Here is an 18,728-nt window from a genome sequence, read left to right on the forward strand (position 1 = left end):
CTCTCTACACGGAGTGACCATCACCTCTCAGCGTTCATCTCTTATGCAGTAACTTGCAGTTCACCTTCTATGATCTCGCTCTGCGTCACTCTTTTTTTTTGGGTGCCTCGGGACTCGGGAGTCTGAGAGCTGGTTTTTAATGGCTTCTCTCTTGTCCTTCTCCAGTACATAGATTGACCGGTTGGTAAAAGCTTAGAGCGGAATCACACCGGCGCATCCACATGCCACACATATAGCACAAGACGATTTAAAAAAATTCTCATGTAGGAAAAGAGAGTCTTTTTCAGTGTTTTTCATACAATGCAAGCTTATGCTCGAGACGCACCACATACCTAGCTAGGTACGATTGGGGGCAGGGAACCGCCAGCCCCCCCCAAAATCTTTGCTGAAATGGTTAGGCATACCATGACGGCTCCACTTTTGCTTCGACTAAGCACTTGTAACAATGTAAACATTATTACCTTGTGTTTCTCATTCTTCTTGTTGAGCTTCCTTTGTTCTTCATACGGAGAGTTGATGGCATCCTCCTACCTTGGGGATGGCTTCTTCTCGTTGAGGTGTGTGACAATTAATGGTCATACTCTATAGGAAGTTCACTCAATAGAGCAACAACTTTGTCTTCAACATCCTCTTGTGCTTGGATATACACTAGTTGTGTGTACAAACCCTTGAGCCTATTGACAAGGCTCAAGATGTCTTCCTCTTTCATGCTGATTCTACATATGTTCATCTTTAATGGTGCTTTGGAGTACTGCTTTCGATATTTCTCTCGAGGATCTTCCATGTAGTATACATTTAAGTCGCTTCATATAAAAGGAGACCACAAGTATTGCCATCCAAGGAGGTAATCGAGTTTTTCTTAGAGTAGATTGAAAGGCCATTGCCTCCTAGAAAGCTCAAAGTAATTCAAACAAGGCTGCAAGGTGCTATAGGCTGGTAGAAAGGGGTAAATTGCCTTGACCATTGAGCACACATATATGGGAACCATATCCCTAAGGTTTATACTAACTTATACCACCTTCCAAACTTGGAAGACATCATTGACATTACCTAGTTACCAACCCTATCAAGTCATTAATGAGAGTAATGCCAATTTTTTCCGTTTTCACACTGTAGGGAGGCTTTCTTGAGCTACCTTGTTGCTATATATGCTAGCCTCTTGAAATAAATGTCCCTCAGAATGATCTAGCTTTCAATTTCCTAAACTATTGCTTTACTAGGCACGAACAATGTGTAGACCAAGTGATTAGGTTGTGCGATGCTCTTTTCAAAACCTCACGAGTTTGTACTGAAAACACACCGTACTTATCCAAATTGTATTATATATTCTGAAATACACGTTCTTTTTCCATACAAGGCCATACTGTACTTTTCCATATGATCCTATGATGACAACCTTGTTTCATGCTTTGTCCCCTTTTGTTTTGCTTTATATATGTACAAATATGAGTTCACTACTGCTTTTCACTTGAGTTCGGATCTCGAATTCAAATAATTTAAGAATGTACTAATAAGAACAAATAATTATTGGGTAAATTGTGTGACAGAACTAATGTAGGCTTAAGAATTTCAATCGGATAACGTTGGCCAACCCATCGTATAGACTTGGGGAACAACCCCTAAGGGTTACATGTCACACGAGTTGTCAAGGGGGTTTGAACCCAAGACCTTGGACACAAGAGTCTCTAGCTTGCTCTATCAACATTGCAAGCAACAGTATAGGCTTGATTTGCCTCTTGCTATTTGGTTAGAATCTCAATTTCACGTGATTAATGAGTATTAATGATATCCCAAATTATAGCATCGCTTATCAAAGAGCTTATTGGATTGGAGTCTTTTCTCGAGGAAGATCAACCATAGAAGCTTCATCTATCAATTGTTGAGCTAATGCATACTCTTGCCACCAAAATTCTCAAGATGTTAAGCATCACTAGTACGGACGGCCACCTTTAGCGGTCTCTCTCTCTCTCTCTCTCTTTCTCTCCCCCTCTTTATCGTGTGCACAGCGGCTTCTTTTAGTTTAGGAATTTAGCCTTCATGTTGCAGGTTTTGACACGTGAAAGGACTCCTCCTTCCGCCATATTATGTTATAGTTTAGCCATATTACTTTACACCCCCTTCCGCCATATTATGTCGGTTTAGACATATTATGTTAGTTTAGATACAGTCTATTGCTAATCAGACGAATTGCTACAAAGCTTCAAGAATGACAGTCGTTCTAATGAAACTATGGATTACAAAAATTTGAAAATCTGAAATGCGAGTGTAAGTCGCAAACGAGCTGAGCAAAAATGGCGGTTTGTGCAAGCAGTGCAAGATGGGGTGGATATTCTAAGCTTGTCAATAGGGCCGGCCAGCCCGCTAGAAGGGGTGGCGACCTTCTTGAGCGCCATGGAGCTGGGAGCCTTGTCTGCCATGAAGGCGGCTGTGTTTGTGGTGCAAGCTGCTGGCAACGCAGGCCCCCTTCCTGGCTCTGTTGCCTCCTTCAACCCTTGGATCTTCACAGTCGGTGCCACCTTCCACAACCGCTCCTACCACAACTCCATCCTCCTCAGCAACCATCAATCCATCAGGGGCTTTGGCCTTTCTCGTAAGTCTCAAAACCCTACGCACAAAACATTTTGCTACATAATCTATCTGGTTGCTCTACTTTGTTAGGTTTAACTATTGAGAGAGATGGTGGTTAATATCATATTCTCAAGCTTTTGGTTTTTCGTGCAGCTGGCACGGAGGGGACTGCATTTTACAATATAGTGCTAGCTTCTGATTCGGCTAAGAAGCAACGGCATCGATATCGGAGTTCTCTTAAACCAAATGCTCATGAGACGCACGCAAACACATGCCAAGATCCCTCAATGTTACACGAGGATATGGTGAAGGGTCACATCCTAGTATGTAGGTAAGCTGAGAATATCTATTTGGCATGTTTTTTGTTACACTAGTCTTGTCTTCATGAATTTTGCATGTTGCAATGTTTATTTTGATGCAGCATGCTCAATTGTATGTATTCTTATGCTTGGCATCTTGTACAGGTTAACACATCTTGAGTGTTAGGCATTATCTAACCTATTATCGTTGAAAATGTAGGTATTCGATAGAGTTCTTGACATGGAAGGCATCATTGCGTGGGGTAATTGCAACAACGAGAAAACTGCATGCAAGTGGTGTGATTGTTGTGGTGGATAAAGATACTGCAGACGCTGACATAGAACCTTTTCCCTCCACTATACCAATCGTTCTCATTCCAAGTCTTGAGGAGTCGTTGGTTAGTGATGCTTTGTTTACTAGCTTTGGTTATGTTAATATATTATGTATGCATATTAATTAGCAAAAATGGTCTCAACCTAATACATGCGGAGTACATGTGCTTAATTGATCTAAACTTTAACAATGAAAATATCTGTATGGTTTTCAGTTTACCTCGTAGTACTGCTACTTGACTCTTCCCTAGTTACCTCTTCAATATCATGACTTGATGAATCTCAAGTGAATTTTGTTTGGATGGCACTAGAATGAATCATACACAATAAAATTCTTGCTAATAAAGAAAAGTGATTTGCCAGTTTTATATTATAGATGTTCTAATTTCCTTTATCATGCTTCGAAACAGATGTTGCTGTCATACTTCACTACCAAAAGCAACCTTACAGTGGAAGCGAGGATAATGGGGGGTTTAAGTCCAACATATGACAAGCGAGCCCCTCAAGTGGCCTTCTACTCAAGCAGGGGTCCTGACCTTGCCAACAGCAGACGACTAGTGGCGGAAGTGATGAAGCCCAATGTGATGGCCCCTGGTGATATGATATGGGCAGCTTGGTCTCCAATAGGCAATGACGACGATTATTTGACAGGTAATTAATATTTATTCATTTGAGGGAGATGATGGTTATATTGTCTTGTGGTTGTGTACCCTTAGTCTATAATCTGCAATTTTTTTATGAGTGATTGTGGGCTTTTTGTGGACTCAATTATATATACACATAGGTACACATATGTACATATACACATGACCTCATGCCAAGGACTTCATTAGTAAAGCTCGATGGGCATGCTTACAATACAATGTCTGTTTGCTCTCTATTTTTTTCTTGTTAGATGAACAACACATGAACCAATGAGATCGTAGCCTTTTTTTCAATATTTAAGCAAAATGATATTGCTCCAGAAACAACGTAGCGGATGCGTATTTCTCTGAATAGCCAGTGCTGTTGACTAAACATCCTATTGATCACCTATTTCTTGCATTAATTAGTATAATTGAGTCCGTGTCTTTTGTAGGCTTCGCTATGACTGAGTCTCCTCTGCATCTCCAAGCTACGACAGAAGATTAATACTGGCACTTTTGTATAAGTGTATACTTCTGTGTGTTCTGGGGATGCATATTTCAATGCCTAGTTTCACACTTGCATGTGCGAGGATTTGATGCCCCAGTAACGATGATTTTAATGAGATTGTCAGTTTTTAGTGGGTACTGTGGATATGTGATCTATTCTTCATTTAGAAGGGGACACATTGTGAAATTCATATTTAATATCTAAAAGTGCAAGTTCAGAAAATAAGAGCTCCATGAGCATATGGCTCTGCACGCCAATGATGTTGATACTCTTTGTGGTTGTAAACTAAAGATCAGTTTCTTGTGGACTCTTAATTATGACAGGGAAAAATTTTGCTTTGGGGTCAGGAACAAGCATGGCAGCACCACATGTAGCAGGGATAGCAGCACTTGTGAAGCAAAAGAACCCCAACATGAGCCCTACAGCAATAGGTTCAACTCTCACCACCATAGCATCCACGGTTGACCACCAGGGCTTCCCCTTGCTGGCCCAACAGCCTTCCTACAACCTCACCCTGCCTCTTGGGCCTGCCAGCCCTTTCGATTTTGGAGGAGGTGAGGTGAATCCAATGGCAGCAATTGATCCTGGCCTTGTTTTTTATGCAGGTATCTCTCTCTCTCTCTCTCTCTCTCTCTCTCTCTCTCTCTCTCTCTCTCTCTCTCTCTCTCTCTCTCTCTCTCTCTCTCTCTCTCTCTCTCTCTCTCTCTCTCTCTCTCTCTCTCTCTCTCTCTCTCTCTCTCTCTCTCTCTCTCTCTCTCTCTCTCTCTCTCTCTCTCTCTCTCTCTCTCTCTCTCTCTCTCTCTCTCTCTCTCTCTCTCTCTCTCTCTCACACACACACACACACACACACACACACAATTCCATGTCTCATAACTCATGTTACAATTAATTTATTGGCTAATGGTTCCAGTTTCCATATGATGGGAGACCCAATGTGTTCCCTTTTCCTGCATCCCACAATTCATTTTAATCTAAAACTAATTAAATCAATGCTCTGGTCGATGGTCAAAAAGCTAATCAATAAGAATATCGCAATCAAGTTGCAACAGGAGTCCTCTGGCAAATTGCTGACTCTAGTACCCTTGTGGTTGTGGATGCAGATTTTCCAGATTATGTACAATTTTTATGCTCCATACAAGGAGGGGAGATGGAAGTTATGAAGGCAACATGCACCATTTGCAACCAAGCTGGTGGCGTCAGCGAGCTTCAGCTCAACCAGCCGTCGGTAACAATATCCAATCTAAGCGGGCCACGTGTCGTCCGGAGAAGGGCAAGCGGTGTGGCAAGGCACGAAGAAACATACAGAGTGTCCACTGAGCAGCCGGAGGGGGTGGCTGTCTGTGTGTATCCCACCGTTTTCAAGCTGGGGAAGGGCTCTGCTGACTGCAGAAAGCGGCATGGGCATGCAGGGCCACGTCGCTGCAGGCTGTACACAAGGAGGCAACAGAGTGTAGAACTGGTGATCACTATCACGCCCACGTCGGCCAGCTCACGCCCTTCTTTTGGCTCTATACTTCTGTCCGGCTCCCGAGGGCACGTTTTCCGGCTTCCTCTCTCGGTCGTCTCCCAGTCTGTTACAGTCAACTAAGTAGCCTAGATTGCGTACGATGACACGTGTATGCATCTTGGCCGTCTCGGTCCGTTCATCATCCGCTTTCACCGTTTCGACTGGGGAAATTACCACGCTTGTCGGCATGCGTTTTCTCCTACCATGTATAATTTATTACCACACCTTTTTACCTCACCAAATAGTCATGTAAAGCCCAACATTGACCTTCCTTTACAGCATGATGATATCATCCATCCTGGCCGTTTTCACCCGATTCTTTCCGTTTTACCCTCAGATAATGTTTTTCTTGCATAGAATGAGAGCTCGTGAATAACCTTAATGTATATAGCCAGCTTTGTACTATCGAGAAAGGAAGTTGAAGCTATCCAATTTTGTGCAGAGGCAATGAGAGTTGACCATGTGCGTAGAGAGAGAGAGAGAGAGAGAGAGAGAGAGAGAGTGTGACGTTATGAGAATAGACGTGCGGGTAACGTTGCATGTGCAAGTGCATGCATGCCTTTTTACTGAACAAAGTGGAACTATTGTGTAGGGATCGGATTCCAAGCACCATTGTGTGACGATGAGAGTGTGGTAAAAAGTAGTAGCTGCCAGAAGAAACACGACAAGCTCCCTGCGAACTTTAGAGCAGAAAAGATGATGGGCTTGGTTTTTGCGTCATCTTAGAATCAGCTTTTGCCGTATTGCAAAGCTTGGAAGCGCGAGCGTTGTCTTTTTGAAGAGTGTAGTGTCGTCCTCTTGGAATCCGTCACCTTGTTCATATTTGGGAATCTAACACTCACAAGTCCCGCTGTCCCATTTCTCAAGAAGGTAAGAGGACTCCCCCACAATTCCAATGTCGAAGATGTTATATTAAAACTCGAGACTGTTTCTACACCGAGTAGTTCACCTTTTGGCTTACGCTCACAAGTCTCGTTGTCTCATTTCATAGGAAGGACTCCCAACCTTCGATATCAAAGATTTTATATTTGAAATTGTCGTGATATGCCATCTCCTCTTGTAACAAAAATGTAGAAGGCATTTACTTCCTCATTCTCTGGTTGGACCTCAAACCCACAACCTCTACATTGGCAGGTTGGTGTTCTAACCACGTGCCCGTGTGGGTTTGGTTGTCCAACACTCCACTTCGTAGGTGATAAAGTGAACATGTGTAGGCAAAACTTAACTCGGCCCTAAAAAGTAAACTCAACTGCCATCCAATGGACACTTGTTGTTTTGACAATCATCCCCGTGTTCACCATCATTGGTCCCACCTTTTGGACATCATTCAAGATCTTGTCTGATATAGTGATGAGGGATTTCAACCAAGCATGTATCCTATAGTACTCCACCAGTGGTGATCAATTTGGTATGTTGAAATAACGAAAAGATAAATATTTCAATAAAAAATCATATCTTTGCATGTGAGGCACAATTCTTATTGGCCATCTATAGTGCACAATTGTGGATTGATGAGTACTCTTATAGTTTATTAGTCTATGAGATGCCCTTGGTAGTATAGTTTTAGGGCATCTCATGGATAGTTGTGTGAAAGAGCTCCTAAGTCATGGGAGTTTGAATCTACAATCACAACATTCTAAACAACTTCTCCTAGAGAAAGAATTGAGAATCACTAGGCCCACCAGAAATGGGATGTTGATACAATGTTCTAATGCTGATACTTTCCCAAAATAAAACGTATCTACAACGATCGTTTCTAGATTTTAGAATCTACATGCACCCACAAAACAAAGCAATGAATCTAAAGGAAGCGGCTCTTCTACTTACCCAAAATTAAAAGTTGATCTTCACTAACGAATAAAAATATAGTATTTGAAAATTGAAACTATTTTCAAAAAATGAGACATACACCAATAATAGAATTTCAACATACTTCCCTTCTTCCACATTCTCCATCCTCCAATTTGTCAATGGGTTCAACATGCTAACTTATTCATGCATCACGTCATTTGACCAAAATCAACAATATTTCAAGAGTCTACACGCTGATCAAATTTTGAATGCAACTACCTCCCCAAAATTTTCTCTCTTCGTAAAGGGCGAGAGCAAATTATATTAGAAGAGAAACATAAGTACAGAGTTCTAGGGGAGGTTTCCCACTAGAAAAATTACAAAAATTGACAAGTGCTGACTTCCTAGTTTCAAAATAACTCCAATACATGATCATGTAGAGCAACCTAACCTTTAATTTCAGCTTCCTCCAACCTGATCATTGCCATCAAGTAGAGCATTGATGACCTGTTGTATATGCGTAATCATGTGAATTCCATTTGCATACTGTCTCCTGAGTTTCTCACCGTCAGTCTTGCATTTTTTGTAATTTGGTACAAGATTAGAGCTGATTTTTTTTTGGATCATTTGGAAGGCAAGGAATGGGTGGGTCTATGATGACCCTTACCATACCAAATATTTGAGATTGTTGTTTGCTCATTTTAATGCACAGGTTACTCAACTCAAGCTGGATCAATGTAGGCTTTATGAGGCCAACTACAAGGTGCTCAATGATTGTCTGTGATATTACAACAACATCAACAAACAACAGAAAGTCTTGCTGGATGGGTCTTACTTCCACCTGCAAACAATGCTAGATGATCTCCCCAAATTTAAATTAAAAGGACCCCATCTGTATATTAAAATTCCACATGCTGACTTGTTGAAATCCATGCATCAAGTTTCCCAATGCAACTCCCTTCCCAACGAAACAAAAGATGCTTGCTTCATCTAGCAGTCATACACTCTGGTTCAATATGAAAATTGTTAACATGGCTACCAATGCTTCTAGGCACCTGTATTATTAACCTTAAACATCCACACTTCCAGCACCATGACTCATGAAAAACTGCCTAACAACTTTTCAAATACATTTACAGAAATCCGCCATCGTCACAAACTTCAGTTAACTGTCACAGACATACTCTGTAGACAATCACTACTTCATCTATGTATTCAGAGCACCAGGTTGACAAGAATACAGAAATGAAAGAAGACAACATTGTATGACAAAATTGTATTCACTTCCTTGACACAGATAGAATCCGCCATTACATCTGCTGCATCAGCGTATCTCTCCTCTCGCTATTCCCGAACACCCTTTCACATAAAACATCACATTCCTTCACTAAGATCCCAAAAGACACATTATCCTATTAAGGTCCATTACATAAGTTAAAACCCAAAAAGACTAATCCGCCGTGGTGCAGCCTTAACACTTGGCACAACCCGGTGGCTTGAGCCATAGGCTGTGACCTCAGACGCACTATCCCTTGATCCGCCTTCAGCCACTGTGCTTTTCTTCATTTACTCCCAGCTTTTGTGCCACTTCATCAACTGCAGCATCTCTCACAGGTGACTCCCCAGCAATGGGTTCGGCATCAACATGCAGAATGAGGACTGAACCCTCTGCAACTACATCCATACCGCCCTCAAACATTTCCTGCAATTGAGCACCTTGTGCTCCCAACCGGATTGCCTCAAGAAGCAACTCTAATTCAGCATTACGAGCTCGCAGCAGCTTCAAACCTTGTACTCCACAGCAGCTTCAAACCATGATTTGTATTTGTCAATCGGTTTTGCCATATGCTCCTGAAAAAGCCCAGCTGTCTGATGCCATAACTCCTTGGTGTAGTCAAACATTTCCCTCTTCAGAGTGTCCACATCAGCATCAGCAATTAAAACTCCACTAACTCCTTGGCCATCCAAAGTGGCGTTCTCAAGATGCACTAATGCAGTCAATCGGTTCATCAAGAAATTATTATGAGCAATCAGATGTGCAACGTTATCTTCAACCTCCTGGAATTGTTTCTGAGTAGCATCCTTAAGTCCATCTGCCCACAGTTGAAATTCCTATGCAGTTCCCCCCATATCTGAAATCCTATTCCGCATGTCCGGGCGAACTCATCTTGCAATGATGTCTTCTCCTTCAACACTTCATCCACTCTGCTCTGCAAATGACTGACTTCGCGTTCCAGACTATCTATTCTTTCCCCTTCATACCTATGAGTCTCCAAAGTCAAAACCATGGCCTCTGGGTTGCATATGAATTGATTTAAATCAGACAAACTTTGGATAGCATCCTGCACTGAAAACACACCCTGGGACTTTGCTCTTGGGGTATGAGAAAAAGGAGTGGCCTTTAAAGCCTGTGTAACCGGAGTCCACCCCCTGAGCTTTCCCGAGCCTTCCGCGGAAAAAAAGTAATGGTACGACTCTTAGTGTCAATGTTAGACACACCTGTTATCGAAGGAAAAAGTGGCACCTTCCCAACCGACTGCAATTTCTCATCAGTGCATACTGCAGATTTACTCCCTTGACCCATTGCAGCGTTAGACTTATCCCCAAAAGGCATTTCCCAATCCAACTCCCGTTCTTTAGCTTCACTAATACTCTGCACATCCGGACCTTTGACAAAACTGGGCGGCGGTGGAGTTAAGGGTACCTGCAGCACATGGGAAAAGAAATCTTGCAGGTAGGATGCAACTTTTGTAACAAAAGGCAACCTGCGCTCATCCCGTGGCTCTGCCAACTGCAAGTTGTCATATATGAATGATGCCCAATCCACCTTTTGGCCCCGCTCAGCATAGTAAATAGGGGCAAATGCTTCTTTGGACATGTAGGCTATTTTAGCCAACAAGCAAACCTTATCCAGATACCAGAACAGGTGAATACTATGGAGTTTCCCGCAATTTCGCACCATGTAATATGCCATGCTACCTTCTAGCTGGCCACACTCTGACCTCATCACCACATCTGTCACCTTCTTCATTTTATGCAAAGGATTATGAGAAACCTGGAAGACTTCCGCCACCAACTTTGGGAAAATATCATTTTCTTCCATTATGTACCCAGTGTTTTCCCTAAGGTGGCAGAGCTGTTGTCTTGCACGATCATTTTTCTCCCAGAGCGCCCAAGGTAGGCACGTATACGCGTAAAGACGCAGCCAAACTTCAGTGTCTCGATCATGAACATAAAACTTTTCATCAACTTCAATCTCCTCCAATGCGTCTTCACCTCCCGAATCAGCACCCTCGCTCTCCTCCACACTTTGTATGCTCTCCCTGCGGGTGCGCAAAAGCTCTGCCATAGCCATCTTCATAGAACGCGTCTGCGGCATCTCTTCACCACTAAGCTCTTGTTGTTTAGCAGCCGCGAGCTTCCTTAAGCTATCACAAGACATGGCTTCTATGGTGATGGTGAACTGACACACAGTGTCAAAGCTACCTTTGGCTAAAATCACAGGACGCTTGCATGCGAAATAATAATGACCTTCTACTTATAAATTTACGCTGCCTACCCCATGATGGCCCTTAATCTGAGATTGCGTGTTAAGAAAATGCGCACGTGCAGTGATGAGACCCCTCACTTCAAGGGAATCTCCCTTGAAGATATTTCATCCCATGAACTGATGACATCTTGGATGACATACCCTCGGTAATGTGTCACACAATACATTTCCACTGCAGTTTATTCCCAAAACAATTCCCCTATCAAAACAAAATCCGATTACATTCCGCAGCACTGACTCACCTCCACACACCTCACATTCCCCAGTATCCTCCAAAGATTCCTCCTTGAACTATGGCATTGCTTGCACCCATTTCACTGCAATCTCCTCAGCTTTATTCACCATCCATTTTGGAACTTCAAGAATCTCGCCTTAAAATTCCTTCAACCTAAAGCCATTGACCGGTTTCAAAATAGGTATACCAAAAACATCCCTCAATCTGAACGTGCCTTGGCCCAACTCTTCCACAATTTGATAAGGCCCAAAATATCTTAGCTTCAATTTCCCTGGGTGTGGGCCCAATTTTGAATTGTACAACATCACCCAATCACCCTTCTGAAAATTTTTGAATTTAATATGCCTTGTCATCCAAGCCTGTCTCCTCTTTTGTCCTATATCCGCTGCATAGGCACTTTGAATCCGATCCTCATCCAACTTCAACAACTCTCTTTGTCTATGCAACACACAATCCTCACGGCTCAGCCTGTGTTGAACTGCCAACCTCAGACATGGAATTACATGCTCATGGGAACAACAACCTCAATCCCATAAACCAATTTAAAAGGTGTCATCCCTGTGGCAACCTTGTATGATGTACAAAATGACCATAAAGCTGAATCCAATTTGTCATCCCAATCCTTTCTATTTTCTGAGACAATCTTCTTCAGGATCCTCACTAGAACCTTGTTGGTACTCTCAGCTTGATCGTTTGCCTGCGCATGATATGGGGTTGACTTCTTGTGAAAAATCATATGTTTTGATGTCAACTCTGCAATCACGGAATTCAAAAAATGCACACCCTGATCTGATACTAACTCAATGGGACATCCAAATCTTGTCATAATTGTACACAAGAATCTAGCCATACTAGCTGCTTTATTATCCCTCAAAGATACTGCTTCCATCCATTTGGTAGCATAATCTGTTGCAACCAAAATATACCTTGCTCTTGTTCTGCTAGCTTTTGGTGATATTGGCCCAACAAAATCCATTCCCCACTTCTGAAATGGTTCAAGTGGCAACATTGGGTGATCCTGCATCCTATCCATTGAAGTGGGCTGTCCAATCTTTTGACATTGCAAACATTCTCTTGCAAACTGATGTGCATCCTTTAGCAACAATGGCCCCACAAACTAGCTTGCATGATTTTCCTCCCTGTTATCTCTCCTGAAAAATGTCCTCCTGTTGTTCCATAATGGGCCTCTTGTAACACTGCCTTTTGTTCCTCATCAGGAACACATCTCCCGATGATCTGATCTGCTCCTTTTCTATACAATGCTCCAGCAATAATCAGAAATGGCCTACTTCTCAATGCAAACTTCTTCCTCTGATCAGATGACATACTAGAAGGCAACACTCCATCTGTCAAAAATTGCAACATTTGGTCATACCAATTGTCAAAATTTTATCCCTGCACATGAAACAAATCCGCATCTGGGAATTGATCTGACACTCCTGGTGGCTGTTCAAAATGCTCCAATCTACTAATATAATCCGCCACTGCATGCTGATTCCTTGGTGTACTGGATGCCGATTCCTTGGTGTATGCAACACTGTATAGTCAAACTCCTGCAATAAAAGAATCCATCTGGCAAGTCTTCCCTCCAGCTTGGGCTTCCTAATCAAGAAAATAAGTGCTTGATGGTCCACATGGAAAACTACTTTATTCCCCAGCAAATAAGTGCTTGATGGTCCACATGGAAAACTACGTTATTCCCCAGCAAGTAATGTCGAAATTTCTCCAAAGCAAACATCATCCCTAAAGCTTCACGCTATGTAACTGTATAATTCTTTTCAGCTGGTTTCAACATCCGACTTGCATAATATACTGGTCTGAACCATCCTCGGATCATCTGTTGCATCAACACTGCTCCTACTGCAATATCCAATGCATCCACAAAGACATGGAAAGGCAACTGCCAATTTGGAGGTTGAATAATAGGTAAAACCACTAACATCTTTTTCAAACACTCAAAAGCTTTCTCTTGAGCATCTCCCCATACAAAATCAATATCCTTCTTTGTCAAATGAGTCAAAGGAGCACTAACATCCACCAAATACCTCAAATTCCGATTATGCCATTTGATTTGTCCCATAAACCTCGAAATCTCCTTCACATTGCCAGGTGCTACTGCCTTCTGTATGGCACTGATGTTATGGAAATCCCTTCCTTTGAAATGATATTCCCTAAAAGTTTTCCTCTTTAGACTGCTATTGCACACTTGTATGGGTTCAAAGACATCCGAAACAATCGGCATCTCTCCAAACATTTCCTCAAATATTCTAAATGGTTTTTCTTCTCACTAAACATAGAAAAATCATCCATAAAAATCCTCATGAACTTTGTCAAATAAGGTTCAAAAGTTTTAAATGCTGCTTTTGAATAAGAAGGGGGTCCATTCTTCAATCCAAAACTCATCACTGTATATGCAAAAGCTCCCCACTCAGTAATAAATGATTTCTTGGCTACATCCTCATCTGCCATCCGAATCTGATTATACCCTAAAAATCCATCAAGAAAACTATACATCTCATGGCCTTCTACATCATCCAAAATAGAGTCCACAAAGGGCAATGGGAATGGATGTGCAATGGTTGCTGCATTCAATTTCCTGTAATCCACACAAACACGAATTTTTCCCAACTTCTTGAGAACCACTACTATAGGTGACAACCATTCCGCTTGATCAATTGGAACAATAAATCCCACTTGGAGAAGCTTATCCAACTCCTCTTTAACCTGCTGAGCATAATTGGGGTTCATTCTATATCTCTGTTGAATCATTGGAACTGCATCCTCCTTCAAATTAATATTGTGCTTGTACACCTTTGGGTCCATGCCCTTCAAATCGAGATAGTCCCAAGCAAAAACATCAACAAACTCTTGCAACAATTGCTGTAAATCCTCCGTAAATGCATCATCTAGGTGAACACTAGTTTTAACAGCTTTGGGACTCCCTTGAGATCCCAAATTCAAATCCTACAAATCATCCTCCTTCACTCTAGAAACCTTCTCCATCAGCTTATCATACAGGAACTCTGTTCTAAGGACTGCCTTTTTTGGTGCAATATCTCCCTCTGAACTGTCCTGATCCTCTCTATCACCACTGTGACTGAATTTTGACTGTTGGTATGACTTCTAATCTGCATCCGCTGCTTTGGACTTAACAGGTGACTTCTGCAACAGTCCCTGATTCCCATACTTTTCAACAATTTTCCCATACTTCTAGTCAGCTACCAGGTCCTCTTTGTGAAATTTGAAGCATGAGGTGTTCAATGATTGTATAAATACTGCTACAAGGTCCAAGTCTGCGAGATAATGTTGATGCAATACCCAATGTGAATCAAAGTTTAACCGCGCTATTTCTGCAAGCACTTGACGGTCGACTTTGATATGACTCATTTCTATAGGGTTCAACAAGTACAAGTTACTGGGGTCATGAATCCTTGAAAAATCTATGTATACCTCTTGATTACAATGCTTGCAAGCTGTGATACATGGATTTGTTATGTCTATCCTTGATATGACTCATACTTATAGGGTTCAACAAGTACAAGTTACTAGGGTCACGAATCCTTGACAAAGCTATGTATACCTCTTTATTACAATGCTTGCAAGCTGTGATACACGGATTTTTTATGTCTATCCTTGCAAGCATTTGTGTAATAAAGATGAGACACTAGCTCCTTATCCAAAGGTTGTCCTAAGTACAGGTTGTTTAGGACATCAAGGTCTCCTTGTTTGTGCTGCCCCATGCGTACTTTGTTTAAGATGTCTAATAAACGAAGGTTATTTTTCCGCACCGGCTGCCTAAATTCATAGCATTGTATATTTTCATTCCAATATGATGGGTGCAAAGAGGTTAGCGTGGGCTTCTCAGAGAAGATCCATGAGTCCTTCACTGGACTTGCTTGGCACAAGTCCTCACACATGATGATGTCCATGCCCCCAAATGGTTTGGAGTGGTTGCGTTTAATCTCACCTAGCCGCATGTCAGTAGTGACCAATGTGTTCTGACCAATCAGAAAGACCACGTCCAAAACCAGAAGTTGCGATATTGGGTAGAAACCATGTCTAGTTTCTTGCTGCTCAATGTAGAGTAGTTGCATAGAATAATAGGCAAATGAAGGGCAGAGTGGATGGTTGTACCACCTATGTTGAAGGCAGTCTTGTTGGTATAGGCCACCAAAAGCGCACACGGGAGCTGTGAATCAAGTGTGACACCGTGTGAGTAAAACCGCAACTCAGGGATTGTTCTTTTCTTGAGCATTATGTCTTCTAGTAGTATGCGTTGTTGGTTGTTCATTATCCGGACCAAAGTGTGGTACTCTTTGTTCCGGCATCATGTTGTATGTTAGCATGGGCTTCTCAGTGTGTTTCGGGTTCATTGATTTCAACCCTATGTTGCTGCCAACATCATACAATGTTGTGGCATCTTGTTGTGCTATATCTTTTGAGGATGTTGAGACGGGTGACGAAGCTTCACATTCTTTGACAGCAGGAATTCTAATGGAAACTAGCCGTGTCTCCAACAAGTTAAGTTGTCCAGTACAAGGCAATTGCAGAGACAATGGCATGTTCACAAAACAAAAGGAATTAGATAAATCCTTTTCGGAGTGTTCAGGAACAATGCAAACACAATAAACGTCCCTTGAAGCAAGCATTGTCAAAAACGACAGCATTATGCTCCAAAATGGCTCAAGCTTGGGCTGAAATGGTTTTAAGGTTGTGTTTAAAACCCAACATGGAGCAACACACACACATGTGTTGGGGTGTTCAGAATTTTCCTATTGTACTCAACTCTAGCATCGGAGGTGATACGAGTCCTCTTCAAGGACCTATCGACTTGTGGAGCATCAACAACTAGGCCTACTACAGGGTTTTGGTCCAACACCCCTTGCATGCACTCAAAGTCTTGCTTTCGAAACCTATATACCTTTCGGGTCATTGACACCAACGAGTATCTACCATGACGATAGTGTTCACAGTACAAACATGCAAGCTCTCTCGCACTAAGCTGTGTATGGATTCTAACGAGTTGCAACAAGATCTCCTCATCATCATTGTGCCATTGCACATAAGCTCTCTTAACTTTGCATGGCACCAATTGCTCTATAGTAGGAGGTGCAAAGTTTTCGTCTATTCTAGCTATGAATACATTGGGCTAGAAAATGATGTGCTCATTGTTAGGCTTGCTGGTGCAATTCTTTGAACCTAGGAGACATTCACTCTTGGCAGGGATTTCTTAGATGTTGGTCTTGATTTTTCCTTCTAACCTAGCTGGAAAATGATGTGCTCATTGTTAGGCTTGCTAGTGCATTTCTTTCAACGTAGGAGACATTCACTCTTGGCAGGGATTGTTGGTCTCGATTTTTTCTTCTAACCTGGCTCTCTCGACCCTTGCTAGCTAACCAGCTTTTGCCATGAATTGCTTAACTAAGCTATCCGTATGTTAACTTGGTTGAAGTTTGTGTTGAAGGAAATGGGTTTTTTGTCTATCTACAGCGTGTGTGGATGCTAGATTTTTGCAAGTGCTGATATGGAAGCAAAGGGCATTTGAGGCATTTCATGGAGCTGAGAAAGGTGAGAAAGCTAGAAGGTTTTGACATACATTGCAATGTAGGGGTTGAATTGTCAAGTTAGACCATCTTCTTATGGCGGTATGCAATTTTGTTGGACTATGAAAGAAACTTGCATAACAATGAAGAAAAAGAAAGACAAAAAGGTAATGTTAAGAACTGTGAAAGGCTGAACTGGACTATGAGAAATTTATGTGTGTCTCTTCTCGTATCTAATTTCAACAAGTCTTACATGATACATCAAATTGCAAAGCATATCCATCCCGGGGGGTTCACCTTACATAGTATGTAACCTATCACATGAGCTCAACAGAAGGGTATTTAAATCCCTTAAAACTTACAGAAATAAGTTTACATACGGATATGTTTTCTACAAATCTCCAAAAAATTTACAGAATTTAAAAGAAAAGGCTTCATTATATTTCCTAGAAAATTCACAGCATAGGCATTTTAGAAAAAAAGGCTTCATTATATTTCCTAGAAAATTCGCAGCATAGGCATTTTAGAAAAAAAGCTTGAATGCAGTGATATAGTGGTCTTTTTATAAACTGAACCCCCCGGGATATCCAGCCACAAAACACAATCGTTTCTCCTACACGACACAAAGAAAAGTGCCTACGAGGACACGAAGAGAATGTAGACAACCGCACGTCAAAATGTACATGGAAGACTTGATTTGAAGCAGCATGGAACGAGCATCCACAACGGACTCCCAATGGACATCTAGGAAAGCCCGATCAGCATGCAATACCGAGTCCACATGGACGCCGTTGACGAGCACCACATACTCACTGCCATCTTGTGTTCGTATGCCTCGTTTCAAAGAAGGAACCTGCATGATGTAGTAAGGAACATCACAAGAGTAGCAATAGGGCTCGCATAGGTCGCGACTCACACCGGATCTCCACAGCTCGAGCATTCAAAGTTAACAAGAGTCCCATTAACCTCGCTGAAGTGAAGAACTACAGACACCTGCAAAAACAACTTGCACTCAAGAAACTGGAAAACACAAAGGAGACTTAAAATGCATCTAAAAACTAGTAAGTCACACCTTTTGTCCATAGCCCAACTCCATGATTGTGAAAGCCTCTTTCAAGGATGACCTAAGATGTCCCTCAGGCACATGCATAAATGTAGTGAAGTCAAACCGGAGTCAAACGCAGCCAAGCACTTCTTCTTCTAGAGGACACCCACATTGCGCAACACAAACATGGCTATGCCATGATCATTTAACTCTTGCACTATGCGGGAAAGAGTATGCCTCCCCTCTTTCACAAAGAAAAGTTGTAGCAAAACAAGAGTAAGCACTTGCAAAAGAACACGTGCAAGAGGGCTGTCCGCATATCGGTCCTCGCAACCTGGCCCATCCTCCACAATAATCTCGTCAAGAGCAATGCCCTCGTCCACTTTAATAACAACGCAAGCAATCATACCCATAGTGGAAAAGATAGATCCCTTCGTTGTGCCCAGTAACGAGAGTGCCCATGGAAGATAGCATGCGATGCTGCTCTCAGGGTACAACGAAAGAGCTCCCTCAAACGGTTCAGCCTTTAAGATAGTAGTTGTCGCATTCACATGCAATGATAAATTGCAAGTGCTTCCCTCACCACTTGCCTTCTTTGACACACTAGCACCCTCTATCCTATAGAAAGAGTCAACTTGCAAAAGGTCCTTGAATTGATGGAAGAAGGTTTGAGTGATAACCAGGGTGACGGTCACACCTTATGCATGTTGGATAAGACACACC

General features: G+C 42.1%; 1 protein-coding gene across 1 annotated transcript; it reads left to right on the top strand.

The window, feature by feature from the left end:
* The first annotated feature begins 360 nt into the window (after positions 1-360).
* LOC147439583 (subtilisin-like protease SBT2.2) lies at positions 361-6,272 on the top strand. Its single transcript, XM_086485404.1, has 7 exons — positions 361-447; positions 2,312-2,590; positions 2,722-2,899; positions 3,088-3,265; positions 3,611-3,851; positions 4,658-4,939; positions 5,435-6,272. The coding sequence occupies exons 2-7, from the start codon at positions 2,392-2,394 to the stop codon at positions 5,920-5,922; spliced, it is 1,566 nt and encodes a 521-aa protein (XP_086341530.1). The 5' UTR covers positions 361-447; positions 2,312-2,391; the 3' UTR covers positions 5,923-6,272.
* The last annotated feature ends 12,456 nt before the right edge of the window (positions 6,273-18,728 follow it).

This window comes from Adiantum capillus-veneris, chromosome 16 (assembly GCF_014529385.1).
Source record: "Adiantum capillus-veneris isolate H3 chromosome 16, ASM1452938v2, whole genome shotgun sequence".
Classification (NCBI taxonomy): Eukaryota; Viridiplantae; Streptophyta; class Polypodiopsida; order Polypodiales; family Pteridaceae; genus Adiantum; species Adiantum capillus-veneris.

Coding starts and splice junctions, on each gene's coding strand:
- LOC147439583 (XM_086485404.1), top strand. CDS start 2,392: ATGGAGCTGGGAGCCTTGTCTGCCATGAAGGCGGCTGTGTTTGTGGTG. Junction 3,266..3,610: donor CAAGTCTTGAGGAGTCGTTG/GTTAGTGATGCT, acceptor GCTTCGAAACAG/ATGTTGCTGTCATACTTCAC. Junction 3,852..4,657: donor TGACGACGATTATTTGACAG/GTAATTAATATT, acceptor TAATTATGACAG/GGAAAAATTTTGCTTTGGGG.